This window comes from Canariomyces notabilis (assembly GCF_033297395.1).
Source record: "Canariomyces notabilis strain CBS 508.74 unplaced genomic scaffold N656scaffold_14, whole genome shotgun sequence".
NCBI lineage: Eukaryota > Fungi > Ascomycota > Sordariomycetes > Sordariales > Chaetomiaceae > Canariomyces > Canariomyces notabilis.
This window is the reverse complement of record NW_027041836.1, coordinates 365,810-379,492: the sequence shown is the minus strand read 5'-3', so window position 1 is coordinate 379,492 and position 13,683 is coordinate 365,810. Positions and strand designations below refer to the sequence as shown.

General features: G+C 55.5%; 6 protein-coding genes across 6 annotated transcripts; 5 read left to right on the top strand and 1 right to left on the bottom strand.

Moving 5' to 3' along the window:
* Nucleotides 1-393: 393 nt before the first annotated feature.
* N656DRAFT_790256 (uncharacterized protein) lies at nt 394-5,208 on the bottom strand (the record flags this gene model as incomplete). The annotated part of the gene is made up of 7 exons (XM_064816867.1): nt 394-1,896; nt 2,017-2,100; nt 2,648-2,654; nt 2,856-3,421; nt 3,455-4,934; nt 4,986-5,133; nt 5,196-5,208. The coding sequence occupies 7 exons, from the start codon at nt 5,206-5,208 to the stop codon at nt 394-396; spliced, it is 3,801 nt and encodes a 1,266-aa protein (XP_064669197.1).
* Nucleotides 5,209-6,224: 1,016 nt separating this feature from the next.
* Nucleotides 6,225-7,174, top strand: N656DRAFT_144041 (uncharacterized protein). The gene is made up of 4 exons (XM_064808636.1): nt 6,225-6,523; nt 6,588-6,675; nt 6,741-6,874; nt 6,927-7,174. The coding sequence occupies exons 1-4, from the start codon at nt 6,352-6,354 to the stop codon at nt 7,070-7,072; spliced, it is 540 nt and encodes a 179-aa protein (XP_064669196.1). The 5' UTR covers nt 6,225-6,351; the 3' UTR covers nt 7,073-7,174.
* Nucleotides 6,988-8,127, top strand: N656DRAFT_144078 (uncharacterized protein). Its single transcript, XM_064808637.1, has 3 exons — nt 6,988-7,426; nt 7,583-7,707; nt 7,907-8,127. Exons 1-3 carry the CDS (start codon nt 7,183-7,185, stop codon nt 7,946-7,948), a joined length of 411 nt encoding a protein of 136 aa, XP_064669195.1. The 5' UTR covers nt 6,988-7,182; the 3' UTR covers nt 7,949-8,127.
* Nucleotides 8,128-8,212: 85 nt separating this feature from the next.
* Nucleotides 8,213-8,801, top strand: N656DRAFT_780347 (uncharacterized protein). Its single transcript, XM_064815357.1, has 2 exons — nt 8,213-8,297; nt 8,377-8,801. The coding sequence occupies exon 2, from the start codon at nt 8,385-8,387 to the stop codon at nt 8,601-8,603; it is 219 nt and encodes a 72-aa protein (XP_064669194.1). The 5' UTR covers nt 8,213-8,297; nt 8,377-8,384; the 3' UTR covers nt 8,604-8,801.
* Nucleotides 8,802-8,971: 170 nt separating this feature from the next.
* On the top strand, nt 8,972-10,365 carry N656DRAFT_845940 (mitochondrial glycoprotein). The gene is made up of 2 exons (XM_064819217.1): nt 8,972-9,512; nt 9,579-10,365. The coding sequence occupies exons 1-2, from the start codon at nt 9,148-9,150 to the stop codon at nt 10,120-10,122; spliced, it is 909 nt and encodes a 302-aa protein (XP_064669193.1). The 5' UTR covers nt 8,972-9,147; the 3' UTR covers nt 10,123-10,365.
* A 432-nt stretch (nt 10,366-10,797) lies between these two features.
* Nucleotides 10,798-12,764, top strand: N656DRAFT_790253 (uncharacterized protein; the record flags this gene model as incomplete). Its single annotated transcript, XM_064816866.1, has 3 exons — nt 10,798-10,835; nt 10,868-11,972; nt 12,576-12,764. 3 exons carry the CDS (start codon nt 10,798-10,800, stop codon nt 12,762-12,764), a joined length of 1,332 nt encoding a protein of 443 aa, XP_064669192.1.
* Nucleotides 12,765-13,683: the final 919 nt, after the last annotated feature.

The following is a 13,683-nucleotide window of genomic DNA, read 5'->3' as shown; positions in this document are numbered from 1 at the left end:
TTACTGGGAAAACGGAGTCATCTCTTTGTTCTTCTTATTTCGAGTTCCGTAGTTATTCCACGCATATATTTGATTGAAGGCCGCGCCATGACCCAGACCGATTCATGGGATGGCTCAGTGCGTAGAGGTTAAACACTCGGTGTCAATTGGGCATGTAACTCAACCAAAGAGGACGTCCAGCCTGACAAAATTGTTGGATTATTCCTCATGCCACTATATTTTCCTACCCCCTAACTCCTAATAAGCGTGCCAACTCATGCTGTCAGATCGAAATCTATGAGTACCGCAATGCACCCAGTATAACGCCAAACACCCGACGGCGAGAGAAAAAAAGAAAAGTAGCTAAAGGAAGGATGTCTAGGAGGGCCTCTATGGCGTGATCACCAAAGGCATTCATTTCCTCCCACTGCCAAACCCGCCCTCGAATCCAGGCCGGTTCTTCTTCTTGGTGGCAACGCCCTTGTTCTTCTTTCCCCCCTTGCCGGCAAGTTTCTCCTGCCTGCGTTTCCGGATATTCTCCTCGCGCTTGCGCTGGCGCTCCTGGATGGAAGTTTGCACGGCCTCTGTACGCTCCTTCCACTCGCGCTCCGACTTCTTCTTTGCCTTTTCCTTGCGCTTCAGCGCCTTCTTGAGCAGAGACTCGTTGTCGTGTACCTTCTCGCCCTCGGCGCGGCGCCGCGCAGCCAACCATGTTTCCTTCTCGACTACTTCCTTGCGTTTCTCCTCGTCCATTTCAGCGATGCGCTTCTTTTGCGCCTCAAGCTTGAGTAGCGCCGTCTTGGGGTCTGACGGTCCCTTCTTCTTGGCGCTGCCGGGTGTCTTCTCGTAGCTCAGGTCACGCGACAGTTGCGTTCCGTCGTTGAAGGTGAGACGGCCAAAGGCGAAGTTGGTCGCGGCCGGGCCCTCACTTTGCTCGAATAAGGGGCTCAGACCGGGGGAATTGCGCGCGCTGGCCAAGGCCTCTTCCCGTTTCTTGTCCTCCTCTTCCTTTGCCAGCCGCCGCATTTCCTTCTTGTGCGCCCTTCTTTGAGCTTGCTTCTCCCGCCGCGCCTCGATCAGATCCTGCCTTGTCCGGATTGGCGTACCGTCGGGATCGTCAGCCTTCCGAGCAGCGCGCATAGCGGCCAGTTTGGCCTCGAGGCGAGCGCGTAGCGCAGTCGTATCGGCAGGAATTTTGAGGTACTTGGGTTTTTCTGACGGCGGGACTGCGGATGAAATTGAGGTTGTGGTGCTGGCGGGCTCGACCGAAGGATTTTTGGCGTCCGGTTGAGAATCAAACACTGGCGAACCTGGCGCTGAATCGGAAGTCGATTCCGCAGAGGCGCTCTGGTCTTCTTTCGTAGCAAGCCCGGATACATCGATGGGTGCCATGTCTCCATCCTCGTCGCTGTCAACTTCAGTAGAGGCCTGAACGGGAGCTTCGTCTTTCGCCGGCTCTTCACCCTTCCCTTTTGGTTTGGCCCCATCAACGGCGTCGGTACCGTCTTTGGGCTTTTCCTCCTTCCGTTTCTTTGCCTCCTCCTTTCGTAGCTTCTTCGCCAACTTCTTTTCCTCCTTGGTCTGCTGCTTCTTGCTTGGCGCTGCTTCGCTTTTGACTGGCTCTTCGACAATCTTCTGCTTCGTCGGTGCGGGTTCCTCGTCAACATCCATCTTCTGTTTCTTCTTCAGCCCCTCGCCGGGCTTTTCCTTCTCTATCCCGACAATGTCGCTGACGCTGACCCCTTCGGAGCCATCAGTCTCCTCATCAGCTTCTAGCTCCTGAAGCTTGCGCTTATTCCGCGCCCGCTCGTCCAATACCTCCTTCGCATTACGGTTCAACTCGCTGTCAGGGTCAAGCTTCCCTCTCTTGGCAGCTCTAGCCTGATCTTTTGTCTGTTTCTTCTTCTTCCATTGATCCTATTGTGACGGACGGACGCATCAGTAAGAAGGTGTGGTGCGAGAAGTATACCTCGGTCTACCACAGTGCTAAGGTGTTCAAGGAACGAGGTAGGCAATAGGGAGGACGGGCAAACATACACTGGTGTCCTCCCCGTAGTACATCTTGGCAGGAATCAGCGAGAGCAGGCCATCAAAGGCCTGTGCGTGCTCGCGAAGGCGGTCCTAGAAAATCCAAAGATCAGAGCGGTGAACTCGGAGTTTCACACCGGATTCGAGGCCGGCGCATACCTTGAGTGTTGTTTCGCTCATCTTCCTCGCCTTGGCTTAACTGTTGCAGCCTCACAACCGTATCAAAGGGTTCGGCGGCGATGCGCCCGGTCCTGGGTTTGAAATAACAGGCACTGGGGGTCTCAATGGAGGAAAAAAGATGCGGCGGGCTGAAGCGGATGAATTTCTAGCCATTGAAATTTTGGGCGGATGTGGGGAACCTAGCACAGTATCATTCTGCCAGGCGGTGAGACGTGTAAGCGCGAGGGAGTACCTACGAGGGAGGAGGGACAAATCAATACTCCGTAGAAGGTCACGAGAGAAGAGAGAGCAGCAATGCAACCCGAAAACTAGCGTTAAAGAGTGAACAGGTAGAAATAGGTAATCAGGGCATCATCCATAATCATTCCTAGCCTACCCGCAAAAGCTGGTTTCCTTGATGGTCTGGAATCCTGTACACAAGCCTCAACCCCACCATCTCAAGTTCTGCCATACTACTAACAACCTTCCTACCATACTGACGATAGTTGGACAGTCCAAGATATGATACCTATACAGTACTAACAACCGAACCAAAGCTCCTCTTACCAGCATATACCCGGCTATCTACTCCGCAAACGCCGACCCAAACCATATTTATCGGCCAAAACGCCAGCGCTATGCACTCGAGTCCGCCTGTGATACAACAAACAGATCATGTGTACAGAAACTTGGACAAATCGAGCCTTCTATCGCAGCGTAGAGCCCCGCGCTCCTCGCCTCCAGTCTCGTCTTCCTCGTCGCTCTCGGGTACAATCTGATCTTCGCTTCCCAATGGCATGTTCAATGCCTCGACTTCCCCGATATCCGCTTTTGGTAGCGGAACGAGGGCCGGATTGACCGGAGACAATAAGTCCAGACATTTGTTCGGCGCAGGTGTCCGCGGTGTTGGTAAACTTGACCGGCATTTACCTCGTTGAAATGCCTGCGCTCCGATGCGTTGTAACGGCGTCAAAAGCGGGGTCCGTGGGGTGCTTTGGGCCGCGTTCTTCGGTGCTGCCGTTTGTTTTGTACTCGATGCTGGCGTGTGCAAGCCGTGGATAACCCGTGTACGGGGCTCTGCCGTCTCATACGAGAACTCCTTCAACAGGCGTCCTAGAGGTGTTACTGATGTCGAATCCTGCTGCCCATTCTTCTCAGCCCGCTCCGCTTGCACCGGAGATGATGCCGGTACTTCTACCACGTCCTTGGCACCGTCATCATCTTGACGACTATCAAAGAGAAGAACTGCCTCCTCCTTTAACTTCTCAGGGCAAGGTTCTTCCAAAACACTGAAATCGTCTGCCGCCGGTGCAGATTTCTGAGGACGCCGGGAATCAAAATCTGGCAGACTTCGGAATGCCTCCTCAATCGAGTCATCAGACATCAGAATCAAGTCCACCTCCTTTTTAGCAGGTTTCGCTTGCTTCGTTGAAGAAAAGAACCTGCTTCTCTCCGGTGTTTCGCCAACAGCATCCTCGACGACTGGATCGTCACACAATCGCGCTTTCTTTGGCGGTCTTGCGGAACGAGTCGCATCTTGGTATACTTGAATTACTGGTCCCGTTGTCCGGCGGCGATTTTCGGAAGATGCAGAGTGGCTTAGCCCGAGGAGGCTTGAGATGGGCTCGCTCTGTCGCCGGATTGTGCGTGTGCTGTTTGTGTACGGCCGACTTGGAGCTGATGGTGGTTCTGCTCCGTCCAGATACGGCCTAGGAAGCGGGAACACTATCGGGCGAGGGGCAGTCTCTGTTGAACCGTTGTTGCGACTGGGCTCGACTGCAAAACAGTTTGGGTCCATCTCTCCGAGAGGAACCCGGCGAGCTGCGAAGTACTCGCTGATCGGTTTCCCCAGCCGTTTTTCAGGCAAGCTTGCTGGCGCGAGAGTCTGGCTGATGCGTCTCTTCCCGGGCGAAATCGGGACCAAGATGGGCTGTTTGGTGATGGGGTTGACGTCGCCTGCCGCAATGGCCCTAGCCAGCTCTGTCTCTATCGGAGCACCGATAAACGGCATATCGTTGAGATTGGCCGAGGGCTCTGGCTCAGTCAACAGAACAATCTCTTTCTTCCTGGGACAGAAGACACGCTGGTGCAGAAAGGTGAGCTCAGCTTGCTTGAAGTCTTGCAGATAGCTAGCGGGGATCTGGTGCTTTCCATCGAAGCGAAGCATCTTGATGACTCGCTCCGGGGTCTTGTGCTTCCGGATTAGTCGATACGCGGTTTTCAGACCGATGTTGCTGACGCCTTCCAAGTAGTCGCACCCGCTGAGTATGGCCATGTGTCGGAACTCGTTGTCTGTCCAGCCGGTGAGCGAGATTTCGCGCACGGCGCAGAAATCCCTCCGGTTGATCTCAACACACTGTCCATGCTGATCTAGCTTGGTCAGGAGGCGCTTTGCGCCAAATACCAGAAGATCCGAGTCCTCCGACACGATTCCGGTGATCAAACTCTGGCGCTCAAGGTAGACCAGCTGGGCATCTGCTTCATATGGCGCGACGAGGTACGGGACCTCAGCCTTCTTGAGTTCCTCGATCAGATGGCGTGCCATTTCGGGAGTGACGTCGATGGCCTTTTGGAGTTCGGAATAGGCTTGGGACGGCTTACCGGCCCTGAGGAACTCCAGCCCGATCTTCCTGCTCTCCTCGCGGCGCTTCTCACGCGACGCCTCGGTCTTGGCCTTGCTGGGAAGGAAATCTCCGTCGAATACCACGTAGGGAGTTACACCGAAATACTTGAACATTCTGACGCGATGCATAGCGAAGTCGACATACCTTGCTGACGGTCAGGATACAGATGCCATAACAGAAGCATATCCAACTTACTTGCGGGTTGGCTTACCCTGGGCTAACTCGATAGCACAGGCAACCGCGCCTCTATGGAGCCAGCCATAGCCATCCACCCCCAACGTCTCCCCGGCATATTTCTTGAGTTCAGTGGGCCGATGAATGGACTTGAGTAACGGAAGAAGGCCTGAGACGCCACTGGATCAGAAATACAGCGACTCCATCAGGGAAAGGCGCTAGAGTCCATACCGGATATGCCCATCTTGAGGATAACGAAGGTGTTGTAAGGATCGTTACAACGAGCCCAACGTTCCAACGCAGTATCCCCTTGGATCCAGTATCAAGCGGGAAGTCGTTTCAAACAAAGGGCGAGGCCATCGAGTCTCGGTGCCTTGTCGTATCTCGGGATAGGGCAACCACAGGAGTACTTGCTCCCTGGAGACGCGTCGGATCGCAGTTGTGGGAGTCAAACGCGTGCTGGCACAACGATATACCGTGTTTTGACCGAAGAATAGTAGGAGACAGCAATGCCTCACCGCACTCTATGCTGGTAAAAGTCTACAGGGTAGAGCACTGAAAGTGAATGGGAATTGAGGGGCGGTTGCAGGTGGAAGTCCCGGTCTGAGGCACAATCGCTAGAGTACGGATACGGATCCATAGAATTGATAGCCGAGCAAGAAAGCGCGACCGCGTCGTGGGGCGTTACCCCCGCGACGGCCCACTCTACACCTCTGTATGTACTGTAATTTTTCGTAATGCAGGGGCTTCTGGGCACTTCAATCTGTAACATACCGGTGATGGTATGTAAATACGCCAGATAGTATCCGTATCTTCGTACATGATAAGTCTTGTTTGTTTGTTAGCGCGGGACTTGCCCCATTTTTTCTAACCAACCACGGCACAGAATTTGGAGGCCTTTGACCAATGGAAACTCGCGCATCTGGCTCATTGACCCATTTTTGGGCTTACATAATCTTTCAACTTCTCTACCCTAGCTTCCACCATGGCCTCAACCTTTCCTCTTTCTTCAACCTCTCCAGCCGACTATTTCTTATATGTTTACAACGTTGCAAAGCACTCGGATCAGCCCGCATCGACACTTCGCATCGACAGGGCTCAAAACAGCTATTGCCAGGGTTTCAAATCAATGAATGCTGGCGATTGATTTTGGTTGGCTTTGGCATGCCTGTTCAGATCCATCCATGTACCACGCTAACGGACAAACAAGGGTTGGACTGTAGTTACCAGCTTTTGATTAGGGAGAGTCTGCCCCACCATGATTTTTTTGAGCCCACCTCATCCATTCACAAGGGACATTTTCTTTGAAGAAAGGAAGAAAAGTACCTAGTGAGAGACTACTAGTATCCTTCATCTCTGACTCGGTTCAAGAACAACGATTATCGTCATGGCGAAGACGCTAGAAAAGACACGGAAGCAGATTGCGAAGAAAAGAAACGGCACGGTAGCAGCGCTTCATGAAAAGAGCCGGGACTCCAGACGGCTTCACCGAGCTCAAGTGCGAGATGACCGCTTAGAAAGAATTGCTGAATCGAGGCGGAAAAAGGATCAACCTCTTCGTTCGTATCCTGCATACACAATGCATGACAAATGGTACACTGTATGGCTAACTGGAAGACAAAGTCGCCCGCGTCTCCTTTTTCCAAGAATTTGTGCGCGAGCATGGCAACAAACCAGTTGGTCTGGAGCTAGTCCAGTCAAAGATCAATGAGTAATTAGAAGTCCTGCTCCGCACAGAACCAAAAAGGAGTATCTCCTTGTTGACCGGGAATCCAGATTCGTGCACCAATACGACGAGGAATATGAAGAGGTCAAGAAGGCGCGCCGCCCAGGGCGGCCACCAAGTTCTAAAGAGGACCTCCTAAAAATGAAGATATCTGCGCTAGAGAAGGAGCAACGAGATGGCTTTTGTAGGCATTCGCTCGCCCGTCCTCTAGCTCATCCCAGCTGACTGTCTCCTAGACATACCAGATCTCACCTCAGAAGATAATATCCAGCTGCTGGGCCGATGGGAAGGGTCCTGGTCGTATCTCACCAATCTTTCCTGGGTCAAAATCTCCTCGAAAGGGAACGTCAAGCCCTCCAGTTTCCCTCCCCAAGGTCTCTAGTTCTACCGGGCCCTGAGCAGAGGATACCGGTACACACAGCCGCACTGACCAACGGTTGTGTCTTGCATATCGGGTAGGAGTCTGCCAGCAAACTGGCCAAAGACCCTTGGATGCGGCTGCGGACGCGCACGTTGATGCTGTACTCCGTTGCCCTACCTTTGCCGGGGCCTTCCTGGCATCTCCTTGGCCGAACCTCCACGCGACATGCATCCGGCCGCCTCGGGCTGCAGCTTCAGAAGTCAAAGAATGTTCCCCAAATCCCATGCTTTATACTCCATACGCCATGCATGTTCGAAACGCAAGCTCAGCGTAGAGCTGCCGGTCTCCGGACAGGGCTATCCTGTGTCACCTTCGGCCGGCCCCATCCGGGTCCGAATGGCTGCCAGCCTCGTCCTACCCCGCAGCTCATTGCCGCCAGGTCCCTGCCACAGGGCAGGATCGGGCATCTCGGTAGGCAACGAGGCCGGGGGCAGCTCAACGCATGGAGTAGCAGCAGGTATCCGGACGCAGGCCACGGCCCGAAGCCACCTCGTTTCTCTCAGACCGGATCTTTGGGACCCTCCGTTTCGCTCTTGGCACACGCCTTCCTAGTGCCGTCGAGTCTCCGCGTCACCAAATACCGAGACCCCAAATGGGTAAAGCACCAATGATTACGCCCTTCACTTTGTCTCTTGGATTGAGGAATGATATATCATCTTCCGCCTGCATTTGTGCTTCCAACCCGCTTCGTCTCCGCTTCCACTCGGTCACGGATACATGCATTGGAGGTTCATGCTGCTCTCAGCGCGCCAATCTTGACTGCAACCCATCTAACTACGTATGCGCTATACACAGGTTGCTTCACCATCCGCAGTACAACCCTCGTGGCGGGTTTGACTCAGGACGAGGCATATCCGTGATTCGGAGGACTCGGCTAGGGGCTTATCCTTGGATCTCAAATATAAGGGTGTGGCAGAACGATCGGATCCAGTCGGCCACTGCGCGCGCTGGTGTCAACGCCGTACCACGGGTCTGGAGATATCTACAGCCGGCGCTGAATACTGGCAATAGCGTGTCGCCCTTGTACTTATCTCGGCAGTCCCCAAGACCACGCATCCTAGTTCCAGTCCCTGACGGAATCCAATAAACTCAACTGCTCATGACATGTTGAAATATCGCTGCCGGTATTCTATACAGAGTGTAAACACAGCTACCCGGCAGCCACGTTGGAGGAACCAACTATAAGGTGCAACCCTCCTCGGCGAGTCCCAAGTCATCCCCAACTCGTTCCTAGCGCAAAGAACTGAGCACTGAGCCGTCTAAAGAAGCAAAGATGTGCTCCTACACGACGCACGTGCATGTGTGCACCAACTGCGACGGTGAAGACACGGTGCTCATATCGGAGCAGCTGTGCCCCGTGGCCAAGGCAAGCGGCATCTTTGGAAGCTGTTTCCAGGGGGTCCTCAGCCAGCGGGATGCTACAGCGTACCGGTGCTGGCAGTGTAGAGAGATGGCTCAGCATGGAGTTGAGCTTGGGAGCATGACATCTTAGGTGTCAAGCATGATCCGAGGGTTCAAGCTTGAGAAATAGGAGTTGAATCTGATGTCCGGGATGAGGTTAAAAGACCAGGAAAAGAGCAATCATCATGTATGTGTAGATCTTCAAGGGGCTACGATACCAGGTCAGAAACACTCTTACATGTATGTGCAGAGGCTAGGTAGTTGAAAGGAGGATCCAGGTGTACTGTACTTGGTAACTTGGTTTTCACCTCGGCAACCTTAACACAATGCTCACTGCTGGGAACGAGAGCCGCCCCTCTCGCAACTTGAAGTTCGCAACGATCCCTGGCCATGGTCTTATCGATAAGGCCGATAACCCCTTATGGCCCGTGCGCTGGATTTTTTTCTCCTTAGGCTCTGGATCGTCGTGCCACTCATCGTTTGGTTCTGCAGCTTTGTTACACTTGCCATCTCCCCCGTTGATATCAGCTGGAATCTTTTTTGCCGTCTTTACCATCTTTTGCAATCAACGGCAAAGTTCTCTTCAAATCCTAAGCAGGTCCTTTTCAAGGTCAGTGGCAGAAACATCAGGCAATATGATGTCCCTCCGAGCGATCGCGCGCGCCGCGCCGAGAACTCTGGCTCGCGCTTCTGCTGCATCCTCCATCACCCGCTGCCAGCGCACAAGCGCCAGCATTCTCCATGCCCGCCCCGCCGCCTTCCTCCGTCCCCAGCAAGCTTCTGCCTTCTCTTCATCAGTCTTGAGGAGAGCGCCGGCCGGCGAGGTGGACGAGGAACTGTCGGCCAAGCTGGCCAGCGAGATCGAGTTTGAGAACGACGTCAGGGAGAACGAGCCACTGCCTGCGAGCATCAAGGATTTTCTCGACAACAGCCCGTTCCAGCTTGAGGATATACCCGGCCGGGAAGACGTTACGCTGACCCGCACGTTCGGAGATGAGAAGTGGGTTCCCCCTCAGCGCCGCATGAATGCCAGGGTTCCGGAATAGCTTGCTAACTATTGCTTCAGGATTACTGTGACCTTCTCCATTGCCGACCTGCACCAGTTCGACTCGGGCATGATGGACGAGGACCCGGCCCTCGACGACGAGATGGACGCCCTTGAGAGCGGCCGCGATGGGCGGGGCCAGCAGAACGCCCAGGGCGGCGCTGCTGACCTCAGCGAGGACGAGGGCCATGACGACTTGGGACCAGAGGATTCGGTCGCGCCCGCGCGGTTGAACATTGTCATTGAGAAGCCCGGCAAGGGCGCGCTCAACGTCGAGGCGCTCGCTCAGGACGGAACCATCGTGGTGGAGAACGTCTTTTACTACAAGGATGCCAAGCTGGCGCACAGCTCTAGCCCCGAGGCAGTACACGCCGCCCAGGATACTTACCCGGGCCCGCCGTTTGGCAACCTCGACGAGGATCTGCAGATCCTGATGGAGCGGTACCTCGAGGAGCGGGGCATCACGCAGTCCCTGGCCATGTTTGCCCACGACTACATGGACGTCAAGGAGCAGCGGGAGTACGTGTCATGGTTGAACAACGTCAAGGCCTTTGTTGATGCTTAAACGGAGGAAACGGGAGGGAGAAAGCGGCTAGAAGGGTGCCTTTCTGTGCTGTATGATGATTGTGTTATTTTCACTTGCCACTCTACTAGACGACAACGAAACTGTATGTACGATAGGTGTGATTGGTCTTAATCACTGAGGATACCTTTTTAACGAGAATCAAAAGGACGGTAAAGAGGGAACATGATACTGTTAGTTAATTTGCTCTACAAATCATTATTGGAATCTCTCATTAGGTGAGGCCAAGACTTCTCCCAAAAGAGTCCGCTTAGTCATTGGCTATCCAGACATGGCCTGATTTTCAGCTCAGCAGCTCAACTGCCTCCATTTCCTTGGGTGCGTGGGTGCGTTGCCCTTTTTTGGGAAGAGTTTTCTTAAGTCTCCATTCTTCGTATTTCTTATAGCGACTGCGGCGGGTGCGGTTACAAACCATTCCACTCTTTTGCACCAACTTGCTTGCTCATTCAGGGGCCGTAGTTACATTATTCGTTTATACCATACCCATTTGCCCTCGATTTTATCCCCTGCTCCACCCACCCAAGATCCAGAACTTGGGGGATCGAGAACAGCAGCTGACTGCCGGAGATACCTTGGTATTAGTATTATTTGAGGCATACTAGTGGCAGAACCGGACAGCGCGCTGCTTGGTAGGGCGTCGGCGGACTATGGGTCACAATGGCCTCGCGCCGCAGTACGGTGACCGGGAGGACCAGGTCGAAGTACAAGTACACACGTCTGAGTTAAGGTTCGACGAGGAGGCTCAACTCCTAAACGGCAACGACGCCTATGAACTTGATGAAGACCCCCCCACTGCCCAGAGACCGAGGGATTCGGCCGGTTCGAAGCCAAGCAGAAGAATCTCAATTTGGAGCCGGCAGCATGCGCCGAGATGGCTCGCCTTCCTCTACGGGCCAGACCCGCCCAAGATCTACTCTCTCAAACCCATATTTCCAGCGGTCCAGGAGCTTCCCGTGAAGTGGCTTGAGCGGGCTTTGCCACAGTCATGGCAACGGGTCATCCTGCTGATCCTGTTCCTCGTCGCTTGGGCGCTATCTCTCGCCGTGCCCCTGATCTTGAGCAAAGGCGCTGCCAGGGACGCATCCGGAACAGTCATCCGCCATATCGACTGCATCGACACTCTCTGGCGGCGCAACAACGAGTGCGGCCTTGACGGCGTCGACTGCCGGCCCTTTTCCAACACCTCGTTCGCCTTTCGCTGCCCGGCCGACTGTGCCAGCGTGCGGGTGCTCAACCCGCACCATGTCGGCCCGCAGGACGTCAACTTCCGGCCCCTGGTCATTGGCGGCGGCGGCGAGGGGAGCCAAGGCATCTACCGCGGCGACTCGTTTCTGTGTGGCGCTGCCATCCACGCCGGCGTAATCGACGACGCCACCGGCGGCTGCGGAGTCGTCACGCTGGTCGGGGAGTACTACCGCTTCTTCGCCTCGTCGCAGCACGGCATCGAGTCCATCCCCTTTGACTCGTACTTCCCGCTGTCCTTCACCGTCGCCGCCGACCCGGCAGTCAAGTGCACCGCCCTGGACCCGCGCTGGACCGTTTCCCTCCCGCTCTCGCTCCTTTTCACCCTGCTCCTCTCCGTCCTCACCACCTCCGCCCCCGTCCTCTACTTCACCGCCTTCCTAGGCATCTTCTCCCACGTCGCGCTGGTTTCAGACCCGCCGAACCTCTCCTCCCCGTCCTCCACCCTCCTCCCTTCCCTAACGTCCCACTTCGCAGGCCGCCTCCTGCCCGCCCTCGCCTGCGCGGCACTCATCTACCTGACGTGCGCCCGCCGCGCGCTTTCCCGTCTCCCTGCCTCCGCCAACCTGGAAAAAGCCCTCTGCTGGACAGTCCCCTTCTGGCTGGGCGCCCTCTCCAACAGGACCATCGAGCCCCTGATCCCCATCGTCCGTTTGACCCGGGCCGACCTGTTTGCCCAGCCGGGCTCCGCCCTGGCCCTGGGCGTGCTGCTCGCGCTTGTGTTCAGCCTAGCAGTCATACAAGCTTACACGCTGTACAGCGAAGGGCGGCTGCCGCAGTATCTCGCGCTGTACGGCTTGTTTGCGCTGGGGCTGGCGGGGCTGGCGGCCCTCCCGGGGCTGACGCTCCGCCTGCACCACTACATCCTCGCGCTGCTGCTCCTCCCGGGTACGGCGGCCCAGACGCGCGTGTCGCTGGTTTGCCAGGGTCTGTTGCTCGGCCTGTTTGTCAACGGCGTCGCGCGCTGGGGGTTCGACGCCGTTGTGCAGACGGCAGCCGAGCTCCGCGGGGACGGGCGGTTCGGGTCCGTCCTGCCTGAGCTTCTCCCCGTCGTGGTGGAGGAGGGGTTGCCGGGTGGTCTAGTAGGGAGTAGCAGCAGGATTTGGTTCAGATGGAACGGGCTAGGCTCGGGTGCTGGTGGTGGTGATTGGGGCAGGATTGAGGGGATCAGCGTGCTGGTGAATGATGTGGAGCGGTTTAGGGGTTGGTTTTCGGAGCGGCCTTTGGAAGGGCAGGCTTTTGCATGGACGAGGAGGGCGGGAGGAACCGTGGCCGATGAGTACTTCCGCTTTGGGTTTCTTACTACCGGTGGGAGGGCGCTGGACTATACCCGGGCGGGAACGTGGTTTGTGAATGGGACGTGGAGCCAGGGAGATGGGTGAGCTGTCCCTCGACTGGCTTGTTGGCTTTGTCTTGATGTTTATATGTAGCGAGAAGCCCAGCTACAGATTTGCATTTTACAAAGTTTAGGGTGATAGGAACCAGGAAAGGTGGTTTATCCATTCTCTTGCTGATTGTCCTGTAAGTACACACGGCGAGCTGGCCCCCGTGCGAGACTGCGCTCTGGGTCTACCGGTTTTTCTGCTCCTCAATCTCCTCGTCAGAGTCGTTGTCAACCTGTACCCGCTCGTCTGGTGAGCGGGATGCGGTACGCCGTAGGCATATCCGCGGCATATTACTCAGTTCTCTTCTTCTCCCCTTCCTTCCGTTTTAGCCTAGCAAGATGACCAGCTAGGCCACAGCGCTGGAATCAATTCAGTCGACATACCGCCGCCGAGTTCGCTTCCTGTTTACCACAAACTGACTCAAACCATTCCCAAAGCCAAGCATTGACGAGTGCCATCTAGGAATATACCCCGGCAGACTGTAGGGCACCACGCGAGAGCGGCGACTGATGAACAGGGACTAATGCGGCCCGCGAGGGCTGCCGCGGAGAGGTGCCCAGGAAGACCCGGACATCCTCCCCGCAGCGGAGCTAGGCACTGGAATTCGGCTCTTTGGCTCGGCTGCTGCATCCTTTTCCATGGACTGCTCGGGCTCCGGGTTGCCGTTGCGGCTTGCTTGTGGAGCTTGATTTCGAGGAAGTCATGATAGCTGATTGAACTAAATGGAGAGATTGAAGAAGAGTAGGTACACAGAAGCTTCGGTCCATCATCTGGACCATCTCCATGGCCCCAAACGGGCTAGGCACAGGACCAACACGACGTTGTCGTAGCTAATGCAAACACTCAGCGCGGTCGTCCCGATGATCGTGTCACCGTGCTCGACCAGTGCGCCAGTACCTCGGCCTCCTCCGTTTGC

Excerpts from the sequence above, each read along its gene's own strand:
- N656DRAFT_845940 (XM_064819217.1), top strand. The coding sequence starts at position 9,148 with ATGATGTCCCTCCGAGCGATCGCGCGCGCCGCGCCGAGAACTCTGGCT. Across the intron at positions 9,513-9,578 it reads CGCACGTTCGGAGATGAGAA|GATTACTGTGACCTTCTCCA; the intron begins GTGGGTTCCCCC and ends CTATTGCTTCAG.
- N656DRAFT_780347 (XM_064815357.1), top strand. The coding sequence starts at position 8,385 with ATGTGCTCCTACACGACGCACGTGCATGTGTGCACCAACTGCGACGGT.
- N656DRAFT_144041 (XM_064808636.1), top strand. The coding sequence starts at position 6,352 with ATGGCGAAGACGCTAGAAAAGACACGGAAGCAGATTGCGAAGAAAAGA. Across the intron at positions 6,524-6,587 it reads GAAAAAGGATCAACCTCTTC|TCGCCCGCGTCTCCTTTTTC; the intron begins GTTCGTATCCTG and ends TGGAAGACAAAG. Across the intron at positions 6,875-6,926 it reads GGAGCAACGAGATGGCTTTT|ACATACCAGATCTCACCTCA; the intron begins GTAGGCATTCGC and ends ACTGTCTCCTAG.
- N656DRAFT_144078 (XM_064808637.1), top strand. The coding sequence starts at position 7,183 with ATGCGGCTGCGGACGCGCACGTTGATGCTGTACTCCGTTGCCCTACCT. Across the intron at positions 7,427-7,582 it reads GCTATCCTGTGTCACCTTCG|GCCACGGCCCGAAGCCACCT; the intron begins GCCGGCCCCATC and ends ATCCGGACGCAG. Across the intron at positions 7,708-7,906 it reads AATACCGAGACCCCAAATGG|GTTGCTTCACCATCCGCAGT; the intron begins GTAAAGCACCAA and ends CGCTATACACAG.